Raw genomic sequence first — 13997 nt, forward strand, 5'->3', positions numbered from 1 at the left:
TTGCAAGGACCACACATGTTCGTTATGATAATTATTTATGCCGTCCCTAGTGAAACACGCTTCATCAAACCACAGAACTTGGGAAATGAAGTTATTATTTTGAGCATGTTGCTGAATAATCCAGTGGCAAAATGCTAAGCGTTGCTCAGTATCTACAGGATGTAATGCTTGAACATTTTGGCGATGAAACGGATGTAATATTTCTCGATTCAATACACGCCATACAAAACTTTGGGATATTTGTAACATGCAAGTACTAAATCAATAACACGTTCTTCATTTTGTACATTCACATCATGGGGACGAACGGAATGTAGTGGAGCGGGGTTACCTGTTTCTCTCAGTCTGCGAAATGATGCACTAAACACTGTATGGGCAGGTTGATGTCTATTTGGAAACCTACGAAGGCATTCTCTTGCTGCTTGCCGAGCGTTTCCGTTACAAAGCCCGTGTACAAAAATAATATCTGCATATTCTTCAGTCGTAAATACATGCATTTTCGTTTTCGATCAAAACTCTGACAATTATAAACTTTGAAACACACAGAATAGAGTAAATTGAAATGTTTGACGTAAAGAACTCAGTTTTGTTATCACAGCCAACTCTGTATTTGTGTTTCATAATTATTGTTGCGATTGTTGCAAATCTTTACTTCGTATTCAAGCTGAAGGCGGACATTTCGAACAATTTTTGTAATTTTTAAACTTATTTTTTATGTTTCATTTTCATTTGCCTATTAAACTGTGTAAAATTTTCAAAGGCTTGTAACTCTTTAACCAAAATGAATCGCACCCATATTCATATAACATTTTTTCCTTAGAATCGCATCACCTTTCATCTGCCAAAGTTTGTCATAGAGCTAATGAATCACCCTGTATTTTGAAATTGAAACACTGGACATTATAGACGTTGCGAACTTAAAGAACGTGCATTTAACTACCTAACTACTATTTTCTAAAAACTAATATTACTTGCCAATTTTGTTAAAATATGGTAGAAGGAACTAGTGATATTTCAATGCGACTATTAACGACAAAATGTATTATTCAATAACAAAAACATATTTTTAAAGTTAACTAATTCCATTTTATTAAGTTTACCTCAAAACATTTATGATCTTTTTGGAGATCATGAAATACTATGTATAAAGTTAATAACAACAAAATTTATTAACGTAAAATTATTTAATGAAACCAAGTTAATAAATCAAGAATCTAGGCTTTGACATATGTTAAACAAACAAATAGTATTTTCAAATCAACGAGAGTTACTTTAAAATTTATATTTATAAGTTAAATTTTAAGTTTTTTGTTATGTAATAAAAATTTTGAAACAAAATACCAATGTTATTTGCAAATACAATATTTTTACTGCATTATTTACCATGAAAGTACTGTAAAATTCTAATTATATCATCTTTAATTTACTTGTAAGAAATAAACCGTTCACAATTTATACGGTTACAATTATAAATTAATTAATTACAAAAGAACTCAAAGTTTACATCCCTTAATAAACATTTCAATCAATATAGAATATAAACTGCACATGAAATTTTGAAAAACCTGCTCAATAAAAAAAAATGATAATATACATTTCTTCATGTATGCCACTGTGTAAGTCTTTTGCCGAAACTATACACGCCACTGTCAGTGGGACCAAAACCAAAACAAACACTCGAACGATGGCTTCAATCTCGTATACGGGTGGGGATAGGCAATGCTGCTTTTAGTTATACAATTTCTTTGATATCAACAATATAGATGTTGTTATCGTTTAACAAATATTGAATTAGCAGACATGCATGTTGCCTATGGAACAGTTTATGCGGAGCGGCTTCCTCAGCGTCGTACAAGTCAAGAAAAGAAAATGGAAGCCAATCCTACTATCTGAAGTATTGACTTTGAGGACCAAGTTGTGCAACAATTTGACAGTTATTTGAAAACAAGTACTCGGTCCATTGCCTAGATCTTTCCTTTCATTCCTTTCTCCTAGTCCAAAGCCTCCAACGACCTGTCTCATATGGTATTCAATGTGCATAGTTGTTGTTTTAGAATTAAAATCTCCTAAAATGATTGTAATGTCTTTGTTAGGCACATTAGTAACTACACCGTCCAGAGCTGTGTAGAAATTTTCTAGTGTTGTCTCTTCCGAAATAGAAGTAGATTTACGTTATGTGCAGAATGCATGTTGAGGCAGGGAGTCGTATGATTCTATCATTAACTGCTACACTTTCCTCCATGTGACCTGACAAATAAACATTGTTTCTCGAAATACAGTTTTCCTTTCCATTGCGATCCACTGATACCAAGGATATCAATGTCATGGGGTATAATCTCCTTTTTGATTATTTGGAGTTTTCTTGGTTGTTGTATTAGTCCACGTAAGTCAATCTACTTCGATTTTGCATGTTTGCTTTGAAATCAGTTTTGATTTGAAAGTTGCTATGATTCTCTTGGGAAAGAAAACCAACACACTTTGGATTAAATTGCCAAAACTGTCTAAATGCACAATTTCCAAACAGATGGATCAGATGAGGTGGTCCGATTTCTTGGTCTACCCATTTTTACTTGGGTCATATTAAATCACTGATTTATGAGACACGTGTTAATGCAGAAGAAGAGTAAGTGGCTCGAATTGGAAATCTGTTTTTTGGATTTATTTTGCCATAAAGTTGTTATGCATTCCATCACTATTACTGTCTCGATAAAGATTTTGTGATAACTAATAAAATTTTATCAGTAACAGACGATTAATCATTTTTACATAAAATTCGTCATATGAGATAAAAAAAATTTAATGAGTTATTATAAAAAAATCTTACACCACCACATAATAGTTATTTATATTACAAGTGGGCTAGAAACATAATTACTGTATGGGAATTGCACGACGAGTACTGTAATTATGCTCTAGCCCACGTGTAATATACAACATTTTATCTACGACTGCTAAAAATTACTTAAAAATCAATTTTTTTAAAAAGGTTTATTTTGACGTTTATAAAAATATTTTGAAACGATTGTTGACAATTTTGAATTAATGTCAGTTTCAATAACATGTTTACTCATCTGGAATAAGTATTTCGAAATGTAAAAACATAATGTTTATAATAAATAGTATTGTTTCTCTTTAAATATTTTTGCTATAAATTAAGTCTGTTCTGATTGGGCTAAAAATGCGTTACGTAATGAAACCAGTGCGGTAATGAACTTCATTACGTAATTCAAATCACCTCAAATGAGTGCGGTAATGATGACTTATCCAAGCAGTCGTAGATACGTTTTTTTTAAATTGTAATATCAAACAAGTCTAGAAATGGAACACGTACAACAGTATAGTATAAAAGAATAAATACTTTTGATTAATACTACAATCCAGTTCTAAATTTATCTATAGCATCGATGATGTATAAAATCATTGCTAATAACCCAAAAACCTAAAAAAATTAATTAACATAAATTATTTTGATATAATTTATTAAAAAAATACTTACTCCTCCAGCAATATAACCATCCACATAAGTATCTATGACTTTAGTTGCTGTTATGTGATAGAATATCGACCAAATCACGCAATAACCAAATTCGATTTTCATCCAAGGTAAATTCATTGTTGTATCTAAATCCATGATTCTTATTAATAAAAGTAGTAAGGTTATTATGAAAGCACCAATTGAAGCGACCAAAAAGGCATCACCTCTCGCTGAAACACCCGTTGCTGCTACACAAATGAAAGCAATCAAATTGAATAACTAAAATAAATACAAACGTTAATTTATTAATGAATTATTAAATGTGGGTAAATGTGCTAACTGCTTAAAATTATCAACATCTTTTTCAGTAATTGAGTTAAAATAAGGTGTAAATATAAACTATTTCCATCTTTAATCGAATCAAAAGTAGTAATTTTAAGATGATCGTTTAAAATAACAATAATAACTCATGTAAGTACTCGGAATTTAAAAACTTTGCAGTAATGTATTGCATTGAAGATTAACGATATACCAAAAATAAATGATAACAACATGCTTGTGTCGTAAATTCAAATTTTTCGTAATTCTAAATTTAAATTATTGAGTTATTAAAAAATAGATAACCTGTACAAAGTAAAAAAAAACTTACGTAAGCAAAAGAGGTAATAAAGAATAATAAAATTATAAAAACTCACCAATTGTAAGCATTTTAAAGCACCTGGTAGTGTACGAACATACAGTAAACCCATTTCTTAGTGGTTATTAATAATAAATAGAACTCTTAATATGGTTTTTATAAAAATTGATAATAATACTGTACGCACCCACGCCTATCATGGGTGTAGTTCGATACCTACTAACCGCCAGCATAGCCTGTCTGCTATCTGTGCAGATTACAATGTTTCTGCCAACTTTTTTGGAGTCGATGATCACATTGGCTGCTATATATATTGCAGTTATTTCGGCCTGAGCAGTCGTGCAGTAGGACCTTAGCGAAGTGGAAAGGTGCAGCTGGAGATTGTGCGAGAAAATTCCCGCTTCGTAGCCTTCTTTGGTCCATCAGTGTAGATGGTCAGCGTTATACCCGTGCTTAAGTTGCTCTGGGTTGTCATGGGGCATAATCTCCTTTTCAATTATTTGGAGTTTTCCTGACTGGTGTATTATTATGTTTGCTTTGAAATCAGTTTTGAGTTGAAAATTGCCATGATTCTCTTAGGAAAGAAAACCAACACACTTTGGATTAAATTGCCAAAACTGTCTAAATGCACAATTTCTAAACAGATGGATCAGATGAGGTGGTCCGATTTCTTGGTCTACACATTCACCAGATATGACTCCAGTTGACTCTTTTATTTGGGTCATATTAAATCACTGATTTATGAGACTTGTTAATGCAGAAGAAGAGTTAGTGGCGCGAATTGGAAATCTGTTTTTTGAATTTATTTTACCATGAAGTTGTTATGCATTCCATTACTATTACTGTCTCGATAAAGATTTCTTGATAACTAATAAAATTTTATCAGTAACAGATGATTAATCATTTAAACATAAAATTCGTCATATTAGATAAAAAAAATTTAATGAGTTATTATGGAAAAATCTTACACCACCACATAAATTTTTTTTAAAATTGTAATATCAAACAACTCTACAAATGGAACGTACAACAATATAATATAAAATCAATAAATACATTTGATTAATACTACAATCCAGTTCTAAACTTATCTATAGCATCGATGATGTATAAAATCATTGCTAATAACCCAAAAACCTAAAAAGATTAATTAACATAAATTATTTTGATATAATTTATAAAAAAATACTTACTCCTCCAGCAATATAACCATCCACATTCGTATCTATGACTAAAGCCGCTGTTATGAGATAGAATATCGACCAAATCACGCAATAACCAAATTCGATTTTCATCCAAGGTAAATTAATTTTTGTGTCTAAATCCATGATTCTTATTAATAAAAGTAGTAAGGTTATTACGAAAGCACCAACTGAAGCGACCAAAAAGGCGTCACCTCTCGGTGAAACTCCCGTTGCTGCTATACAAATGAAAGCAATCAAATTGAATAACTAAAAAAAAATACAAACATTAATTTATTAATGAAAATGTGGGTAAATGTGTTAACTGCTTAAGATTATCAACATCTTTATCAGTAATTGAGTTAAAATAAGGTGTAAATATAACCTATTTCCATTTTTAATCGATTCAAAAGTAGTAATTTTAAGATGATCGTTTAAACTAACAATAATAACTCATGTAAGTACTCGGAATTTAAAAGCCTTGTGAAATTTACTTTAAACCAAACCTTTATCTACTTGTAAACGAATTGAACGAATATTATTTATCTGAAATCTAATCCTTCTCAAAATCTTTTTTGGTATTTAAATTTATAACTTAACGGAAATTTATAATCTTAATTAATGTATTGCATTGAAGATTAGCGATATACCAAAAATAAATGATAACGACATGCTTGTGTCGTAAATCGAAATTTTTCGTAATTCTAAATTTAAATTTATTGAGTTATTAAAAAATACATAACCTGTACAAAGTAAAAAAAACTTACGTAAGCAAAAAAATGTAATAAATAACAATAAGTTTATGAAAACTCACCAATTGTACGCATTTTAAAGCACCTGGTAGTGTGCGAACATACAGTAAACCCATTTTTTAGTGGTTGTTAATAATAATTAGAACTCTTAATATGTTTTTTCATAAAAATTAATAATAATACAGTACGCACCCACGCCTATCGGTTTACTACATGTGAACCGTTTTTTATCGTCCAAACTGCCGACAGGTATTGTTATCTTATCTACTATCGTTCATACACAATTTGCTGAGCACATAATATTTTAGTTGTATTTAGAAGCTAAATCTATAAGAGTTAATCCTTTACGTTATTGTTTTCTGTATAATTATTTTTATATACATTAATTTATCTACTTTTAGTATATATTACAAGATAATTACAAGTATACTTGGCGGCGGAATGATGAATGACATGATTTCGCTTTAAATTAAAACCAATAGATATTAATTTTCACAGGATTAATTCAAGACATATATACCGGCACAAATAAATCAAGTTCAATCTGCTTTTGCCGGATATTAAAAACCTATTACTTAGTACTCCACCATTCACAGGAATTAGTATCTCTTGTAGGTGTAGATAACAGATAAAAATCAAGTTCAACCCCAATAGGAATTTTCTCATTGAATACAACTTTATTCATATCAGGTTTGTGATTAGCAACCTCATTGTAACAATCCCAATACGATATATAAAGTCTCTTGTTGCAGTTTCGTCTAGTTTTCTTCTCTTCGCTTATAATTCATCATCACATTCATTACTAACAGAACTGTTGCTGTTATCACTTTCGATTATTAATTAAAGTATCTTCTTTTTAATGCAAAAAACCGTTTTGAAAAATCTCTTTCGGTTCTTGAGAAATAAATGTTTGAAATAATCGACAATTTTTTCTAATTTTGTAATTTTCGCCGATTAAGTTTTAAAAATTCGTATAAAATCCAGTTCTTGGAATATGAGTATGAAAATTTCTCAAAGTGTTAATAAAAGTGTCTTCTTTCCAATGAATCAACCCGTTTTGAAAAGTTGCTTTTAGTTTTTAAGAAAACAATATTTGAAATTTTGATAAAATTTTCGATGTTGCAATTTTCATCGATAACTTTCAAAATTCTTTATAAATTTCATTTCTTGAAGGATTCTTGTCGAAATATCACCAATTATTAATTAAAGTATCCTCTTCTTAATGCAACAAGCCGTTTAGAAAAATCACTTTTAGTTCTTGAGGAATAAATTTTTGAAATAACCCATAATTTTCTCGAATTTTGTAATTTTCGCCGATTAAGTTTTAAAAATTCGTATAAAATCCAGTTCTTGGAATATGAGTATGAAAATTTCTCAAGGTTTTAATAAAACTGTTTTATTTCCAATGAACCAACCCGTTTTGAAAAGTAGCTTTTAGTTTTTAAAAAAACAATATTTGAAATTTTGATCAAATTTTCGATGTTGCAATTTTCATCAATAATTTTCAAAATTCGCTATAAAATTAATTTCTTGAACGATCCTTGTGGAAATATCACCAATTATTAATTAAAGTGTCCCCTTTTTAATGCAAAAAGCCTTTTAGAAAAATCGCTTTTAGTTTTTAAGAAATAAATTTTTGAAATGATTGAACATTTTTTCGAATTTTGCAATTTTCGCCGATTAAGTATTAAAAATTCGTATAACATCTATTTCTTGGAATATGAGTATGAAATTTTCTCAACGTGTTAATAAGAGTGTCCTCTTTCTAATGAACCAACCCATTTTGAAAAATAACTTTTAGTTTTTGGGGAAACAATATTTGAAGTTTTGATCAAATTTTTCATACTGCTACAATTGCACTAAGCATAAAAATTACTCATCAAATAACCTGCACATCTGATAATCTGAGCTTACTACTACCATTGATTATACTACTCCAGATTGCTAACCATATGTATAAAATCGGCAACTGTATATGTTGGGTTGCATCACGCACTGTTTATTCTCAAAAAGAGACGATCAATTAGCCCCGACCTCAAAGGACGTTACCTATATATATATATATACACTGTATCTAAATGACATCAAAGAAATAGTATCTGAAAAAGTTTTCTTCATCTCTCTCATTATCCGAGGAATAAAATGCTTTCACTTCTTTGCTCAAGGGTTTAATGTTTAAGGGTCGATAGCTAACAATTAATACATAAAGTTCATTGGTGTTACTTAGATACAATCGTTACTATTTAAAATTCTCCTTAGAACGAATCTTAAAAACGCACCAAAATGAAGTAGGACTAATAAACATTTTACTGAAGGAAATAATAACAATCTTTAAATGTGGAAATGTCTTTTAGTGTATCTTGTTTAGTGATTTGATGGCGTGAATTGGCGCACGCATCTATTAAAGAAAAAAAAATTAAATGAAATAAAAGTTATGTAAAGCAAACCCTAGGGCCTCCGTGCCTAACCGTGGGATCAACTATTGAAACAAATTATGAAAGAAATAAATAAATATAATCTATTTAAATAAATTAAAAAAAAATACAATATTTAAGGCATATATTATATTCGAACATAGACGCTACAATACTAATTATTATAAATTATCTTATCGCATATACTCTAATAACGACTACTTACATAAACTAATTTAGGTACTAAAATAAAAATAAAAAATTCTTATTAGCGGTAATGGTGATCAAAACGAGAATAAATAAAGAAAACTTAGCGTAAATCTAGCTTAAACTATGGGCACAAACGAGAGAAGAATTATGTTTAAGAAATCTGCCAGTTCCAAGATTCCGGAGGAGACTGATAGCTATTGTCACGGAAAATCCGATATATACCATTGACATGTTTTTCCAATTTAATGTTTGAATTCAATTTATATTATATCACAATGTAATTATTGTTAAATTGACGCACTCTATGCTTTTTTTGTAAAATGGAGAAATAAAATATTATTATTAAAATATTAAAAATATTATTCCTTGTGGAAAATATATTGAATACTTCCATATCTTGAGCTAGTGTACCATATGTACATATGAATAGAACATTCGTGCAAAATAATTTGATATTAAAATAGTATTATTTAAGTGTTTGCCGAACCTATCCTTTGATATCGACTCCTTCCGCTGACAGAATGAGAGTCATTCGGCTTGGGCATACAGCATATCAATCATATTATTCCACGTGGAAAATAACCATGATGCAACTATACCCACTTCATAGGCATGCTGGAGGGTTTGTAAGCCTCGCTAACGACAATGCCTCCATGAAAGTACTACCTCTCATTGAGATCAGAGCGTTATGGTTATTTTCCACGTGGAATAATAGGATTGATATATAGTATGCGCAAGCCGAATGACTCTCATTCTATCAGCAGAGGGAGTCCATACCAAAGGATAGGTTAGGCATACACTTAAATAATACTATTTTAATATCAAATTATTTTGCATGATTATTCTATTTACATATACATATGGAAAACTAGCAGATTCAGATATTGAAGTGTTCAATATACTTTACACATAATTATTCAGCCAGACGCAAGCTTTCGTTTGAGATATAGAACATTAAAGTCGGTCAAACCGTTCTTTAGTTATAGCGAATTTAATCAAAATTATTTTTTTTCTAACTAGGGGCCAGACTTCCAGTCGGTAGACACGTGGAGTCATTTAAATGGTAGGTTAGGCAAACACTTAAATAATAGTATTTAAATATCAAATTATTTTGCACGAATATTTTAGATATACGTATATATGCAATTTTTATTATAATTCCTCGTGGAAAATATATTGAATACTTCTATATCTTGAGCCAGTGTACCATATGTACATATAAATAGAAAATTCGTGCAAAATAATTGAATATTAAAATAGTATTATTTAAGTGTTTGCCGAACCTATCCTTTGATATCGACTCCTTCCGCTGACAGAATGAGAGTCATTCGGCTTGGGCATACAGCATATCAATCCTATTATTCCACGTGGAAAATAACCATGATGCAACTATACCCACTTCATAGGCATGCTGGAGGGTTTGAAAGCCTCGCTAACGACAATGCCTCCATGAAAGTACTAACTCTCATTGAGATCAGAGCATCATGGTTATTTTCCACGTGGAATAATAGGATTGATATGTAGTATGCGCAAGCTGAATGACTCTCATTCTATCAGCGGGGGAGTCCATATCAAAGGATAGGTTAGGCAAACACTTAAATAATACTATTTTAATATCAAATTATTTTGCATGATTATTCTCTTTACATATACATATGGAAAACTAGCAGCTTCAGATATGGAAGTGTTCAATATGCTTTACACATAATTATTCAGCCAGACGCAAGCTTTCGTTTGAGATATAGAACATTGAAATCGGTCAAACCGTTCTTTAGTTATAGCGAATTTAATCAAAATTATTTTTTTTCTAACTAGGGGCCAGACTTCCAGTCGATAGATACGTGGAGTCATTTAAATGGTAGGTTAGGCAAACACTTAAATAATAGTATTTTAATATCAAATTATTTTGCACGAATATTTTAGTTATACGTATATATGCAATTTTTAGTATAATTCCTCGTGGAAAATATATTGAATACTTCTATATCTTGAACCAGTGTACCATATGTACATATAAATAGAAAATTCGTGCAAAATAATTGAATATTAATATTGTATTATTTAAGTGTTTGCCGAACCTATCCTTTGATATCGACTCCTTCCGCTGACAGAATGAGAGTCATTCGGCTTGGGCATACAGCATATCAATCCTATTATTCCACGTGGAAAATAACCATGATGCAACTATACCCACTTCATAGGCATGCTGGAGGGTTTGTAAGCCTCGCTAACGACAATGCCTCCATGAAAGTACTAACTCTCATTGAGATCAGAGCATCATGGTTATTTTCCACGTGGAATAATAGGATTGACATGTAGTATGCGCAAGCCGAATGACTCTGATTCTATCAGCGGGGGAGTCCATATCAAAGGATAGGTTAGGCAAACACTTAAATAATACTATTTTAATATAAAATTATTTTGCATGATTATTCTATGTATATGTATATATGGAAAACTAGCAGCTTCAGATATGGAAATAGCCAACGTTCCACATTGGAGCACCAGATACCTTCAACAAGAGAGATGACGCCCTGCACATGTCAGCCACTTGGAAAACGTTCCTACACCGTCCCCGATCCGGAGCAGCCTTCCTGAGGGAGGGGATTTTGGGCAGACCATAGAGTTTGGGGCACCTGCTTGATTTTTCCCGAGGGATTAAGGTTTTCTTGATCTCGGGGCCTATTGGAGATGCCTCTATTATCGATTTGGTGGTTTTTTCCAGGTAAGTTGTATGGTTTTTTGCTGCTAAAAAAAATTAAATGTCGTATAAACGATGAAAATATTTTATTTCGGTGCTATCTTCGAAGATTTCGAACGATTATCGTTCTTCTTCAGGCAGGACTAAGGAACATTCAGATATAACAAAAACACAGATAAAAAATATATATAATTACCGTCGGTGTAGGAGCATCGAGAGTGAAGAGAGTATTGTTTCAGAGTATTTCTTCAAAACGATTCCGGTTACGAAAAATTCAAATGTAAAAAAACTTGAAGAGTAAATTGAAAATCCAAAAAATTAAAATGGCGTTTTTCTATTCATCGTAAATCTCGTTTTTCAAAGTGTTTAAAAATAAATGTTAAAAATTAACGACAAAACAAATTACCAAACCTGTAGAGAAAGAACCATAATAACTAAATATAAGAAATCAAAAAAGAAAGAAAATTTTTAAACTTACAATTAACACGTTAAAATTTCCTTTAAAATTAAATAACTTGAGTCAACATGATGAGGGATGAAATTGGACTGAAGGTCATAAGGAACGTTCGCCAGATGATTAAGGTGAAAGAGTGAGGGAAAACGAGTGGGAATAAGGACGTCAACATAAAATCTTTCCATACTAAATTAATTCTTCGCATCATTAAAAATCTGAAACATAAAATTAAAATAGAAAATCGTATTGTTACCATGGGAGATAAAAATGCAGGCCTCGTTGAGTTGGATAAAGAGTCATACATAAAAAAGACATTAACTTTTTTCAAAGAAAATAACATTTTAAAAATTAAGAATAATTTTATATTTGTTGGTTTATTTATTTATTTATCTTTATCTCTCTAGCTCGACCTCTAGCTCTTCCAGGGATGCGTTCTTCTTCCGAAAGGTTTTCCTCTTAGAAGAAACAACATATGCTTGTATAAAGCTAGATCTACACGATACGCTTTTAACCCCTTATTACTATATTATTTCAAAATATTAATAAAAGATAAAGCTTGTTTACAATTAAAGACCAATAATTTTAGGTTTAATAACTAGTTTTAAATAATAATTATAGATATTTAAAGCAAATAAACTAAAATAAACTCCGCCTGCGACGTTAAGCCCGCCTTTACCAACTTTTTCCGTAGAAACTGGTGGAAACAACCTGTCAGTTATCTCGGTATTTCCCCAAGTACTTAACTTAAAAGCAGATAGAACAACTCTTAAAATTGTTCAAAGTATTGACAAAATTTCTCTAAAAATTAATATTATTTTTTAATTAAAATAAACTGGTAGAAACAACCGGTTTTTACGGAAAACGTATAATGTTTTCATACAATAAAATTTTATTTATTAATTAAAAAAGAAATATTAAACAATTTTTATTATTAGTACAAGAAAATATAAAAGGGGGAATATAAATCAAAAATAGTGCTGCCATCTCTTAATCATATCCATTATTATTATAAAATCCACCAGCGCCCCCATAGCGGACAAATCCAAAAATAAGAGTGTCGCCTGGAAATATGTACCGGCAGAATGGACTAAGGTACGGGTATCTTACATACCCAAAGCGGGCCGTTCGGTCCCTACTCCTAATGCCTTTCGACCCATCAGCCTAACGTCATTTCTGCTGAAAACCCTTGAAAAAGTTCTGGAACGGTATATCCATACGGTGCCATTGGTATCTGGTCCACTGAGTCGCCACCAGTATGCTTATCAAGCGGGAAAATCAGCAGAATTGGCTCTACACAACTTAGTTGGTAGAGTATCCAGGACGCTGCAGGATAAAGAAATCTTGGTTTGTGCGTTTCTGGATATAGAGGGAGCGTTCAACAACGCAATACCACAATCTCTTGAAAGAGCTGCTCTTGACAGGGGAGTGGAAGCAACTATAGCGGGTTGGATCCGCAATATGCTAGATAGTAGAATAGTTTCTACTTCACTCCACGGTGATACGATACGCTTCAGGCCGGGAGGTGGCTGCCCGCTGGGAGGGGTGTTATCTCCCCTGCTTTGGTCCCAAACAGGTCAAAGGAACCTGTTTGCCGAGGATATCTAAAGTCCTCCAGGTGACCCTAGATACCATTTGCGCTTGGTGTAAGGGAGAGAACGTCTCAATAAACCCGCAAAAGACAATTGTTGTGCCCTTCACCAGGAAGCGAAAGTTGGATGGACTAATCCGCCCAACTATCCAAGGTGAAGAAATTCCTTTCTCAAAGGAAGTCAAATATCTAGGAGTAATCCTAGACAAAACCCTGTCATGGAATGGACATTTGCAGGGAGTTTTGCACAAAGCTAGACTATCCTTGTGGACTTGTCGCAGTCTTTGTGGAAAAAGTTGGGGTCTTACCCCTGAAAGACTGTACTGACTCTATGTGACTGTGGTTAGACCTATGATCACATACGGAGCAGCAGCCTGGTATAGGAAAGTCCGACAGACTTCAGCTATCAGTAAACTTTCACGAATTCAACGAGTAGCTGGATTGGCAATCTCTGGTGCGATAGGCACAACGCCAACACTAGCAATGGAGGTTCTGCTTGGCCTATCTCCTCTGCATTTGCATATAGAGAAAGTGGCTAGAACAACCATTTACAGATTTAAGCAATATGCTCAAAACTGTTCCGAC

The 13997-nt window shown here is 32.0% G+C and overlaps 2 protein-coding genes and 1 long non-coding RNA gene across 5 annotated transcripts; all 3 read right to left on the reverse strand.

The window, feature by feature from the left end:
* Positions 1-1063: 1063 nt before the first annotated feature.
* On the reverse strand, positions 1064-5050 carry LOC111413226 (CKLF-like MARVEL transmembrane domain-containing protein 3). Of its 2 annotated transcripts, none has more exons than XM_023044120.2 (3): positions 4171-5050; positions 3497-3723; positions 1064-3439 (listed from the first exon to the last, which is right to left on the reverse strand). In XM_023044120.2, the coding sequence occupies exons 1-3, from the start codon at positions 4181-4183 to the stop codon at positions 3371-3373; spliced, it is 309 nt and encodes a 102-aa protein (XP_022899888.1). In that variant the 5' UTR covers positions 4184-5050; the 3' UTR covers positions 1064-3370. The 2 variants fall into 2 exon arrangements, with proteins under 2 accessions (XP_022899888.1, XP_022899887.2); XM_023044119.2 differs by having other exon boundaries at positions 3497-3754.
* An 80-nt stretch (positions 5051-5130) lies between these two features.
* On the reverse strand, positions 5131-6263 carry LOC111413225 (proteolipid protein 2-like). The gene is made up of 3 exons (XM_023044118.2): positions 6108-6263; positions 5306-5563; positions 5131-5249 (listed from the first exon to the last, which is right to left on the reverse strand). The coding sequence occupies exons 1-3, from the start codon at positions 6159-6161 to the stop codon at positions 5181-5183; spliced, it is 381 nt and encodes a 126-aa protein (XP_022899886.2). The 5' UTR covers positions 6162-6263; the 3' UTR covers positions 5131-5180.
* A 5066-nt stretch (positions 6264-11329) lies between these two features.
* LOC139430096 (uncharacterized) lies at positions 11330-12179 on the reverse strand. 2 transcript variants are annotated; one of them, XR_011640654.1, is made up of 3 exons: positions 11849-12179; positions 11567-11781; positions 11330-11417 (listed from the first exon to the last, which is right to left on the reverse strand). It is a non-coding gene; the product is annotated as an uncharacterized lncRNA (long non-coding RNA). The 2 variants fall into 2 exon arrangements; XR_011640655.1 differs by having other exon boundaries at positions 11337-11414.
* Between the last annotated feature and the right edge of the window lie 1818 nt (positions 12180-13997).

Source organism: Onthophagus taurus, chromosome 6 (assembly GCF_036711975.1).
Source record: "Onthophagus taurus isolate NC chromosome 6, IU_Otau_3.0, whole genome shotgun sequence".
In the NCBI taxonomy this organism is placed as follows: domain Eukaryota; kingdom Metazoa; phylum Arthropoda; class Insecta; order Coleoptera; family Scarabaeidae; genus Onthophagus; species Onthophagus taurus.

Excerpts from the sequence above, each read along its gene's own strand:
- LOC111413226 (XM_023044119.2), bottom strand. The coding sequence starts at position 4,224 with ATGGGTTTACTGTATGTTCGTACACTACCAGGTGCTTTAAAATGCTTA. Across the intron at positions 3,755-4,170 it reads CTTTAAAATGCTTACAATTG|TTATTCAATTTGATTGCTTT; the intron begins GTGAGTTTTTAT and ends TATTTATTTTAG. Across the intron at positions 3,440-3,496 it reads ATGGTTATATTGCTGGAGGA|GTTTTTGGGTTATTAGCAAT; the intron begins GTAAGTATTTTT and ends TAATTTTTTTAG.
- LOC111413225 (XM_023044118.2), bottom strand. The coding sequence starts at position 6,161 with ATGGGTTTACTGTATGTTCGCACACTACCAGGTGCTTTAAAATGCGTA. Across the intron at positions 5,564-6,107 it reads CTTTAAAATGCGTACAATTG|TTATTCAATTTGATTGCTTT; the intron begins GTGAGTTTTCAT and ends ATTTTTTTTTAG. Across the intron at positions 5,250-5,305 it reads ATGGTTATATTGCTGGAGGA|GTTTTTGGGTTATTAGCAAT; the intron begins GTAAGTATTTTT and ends TAATCTTTTTAG.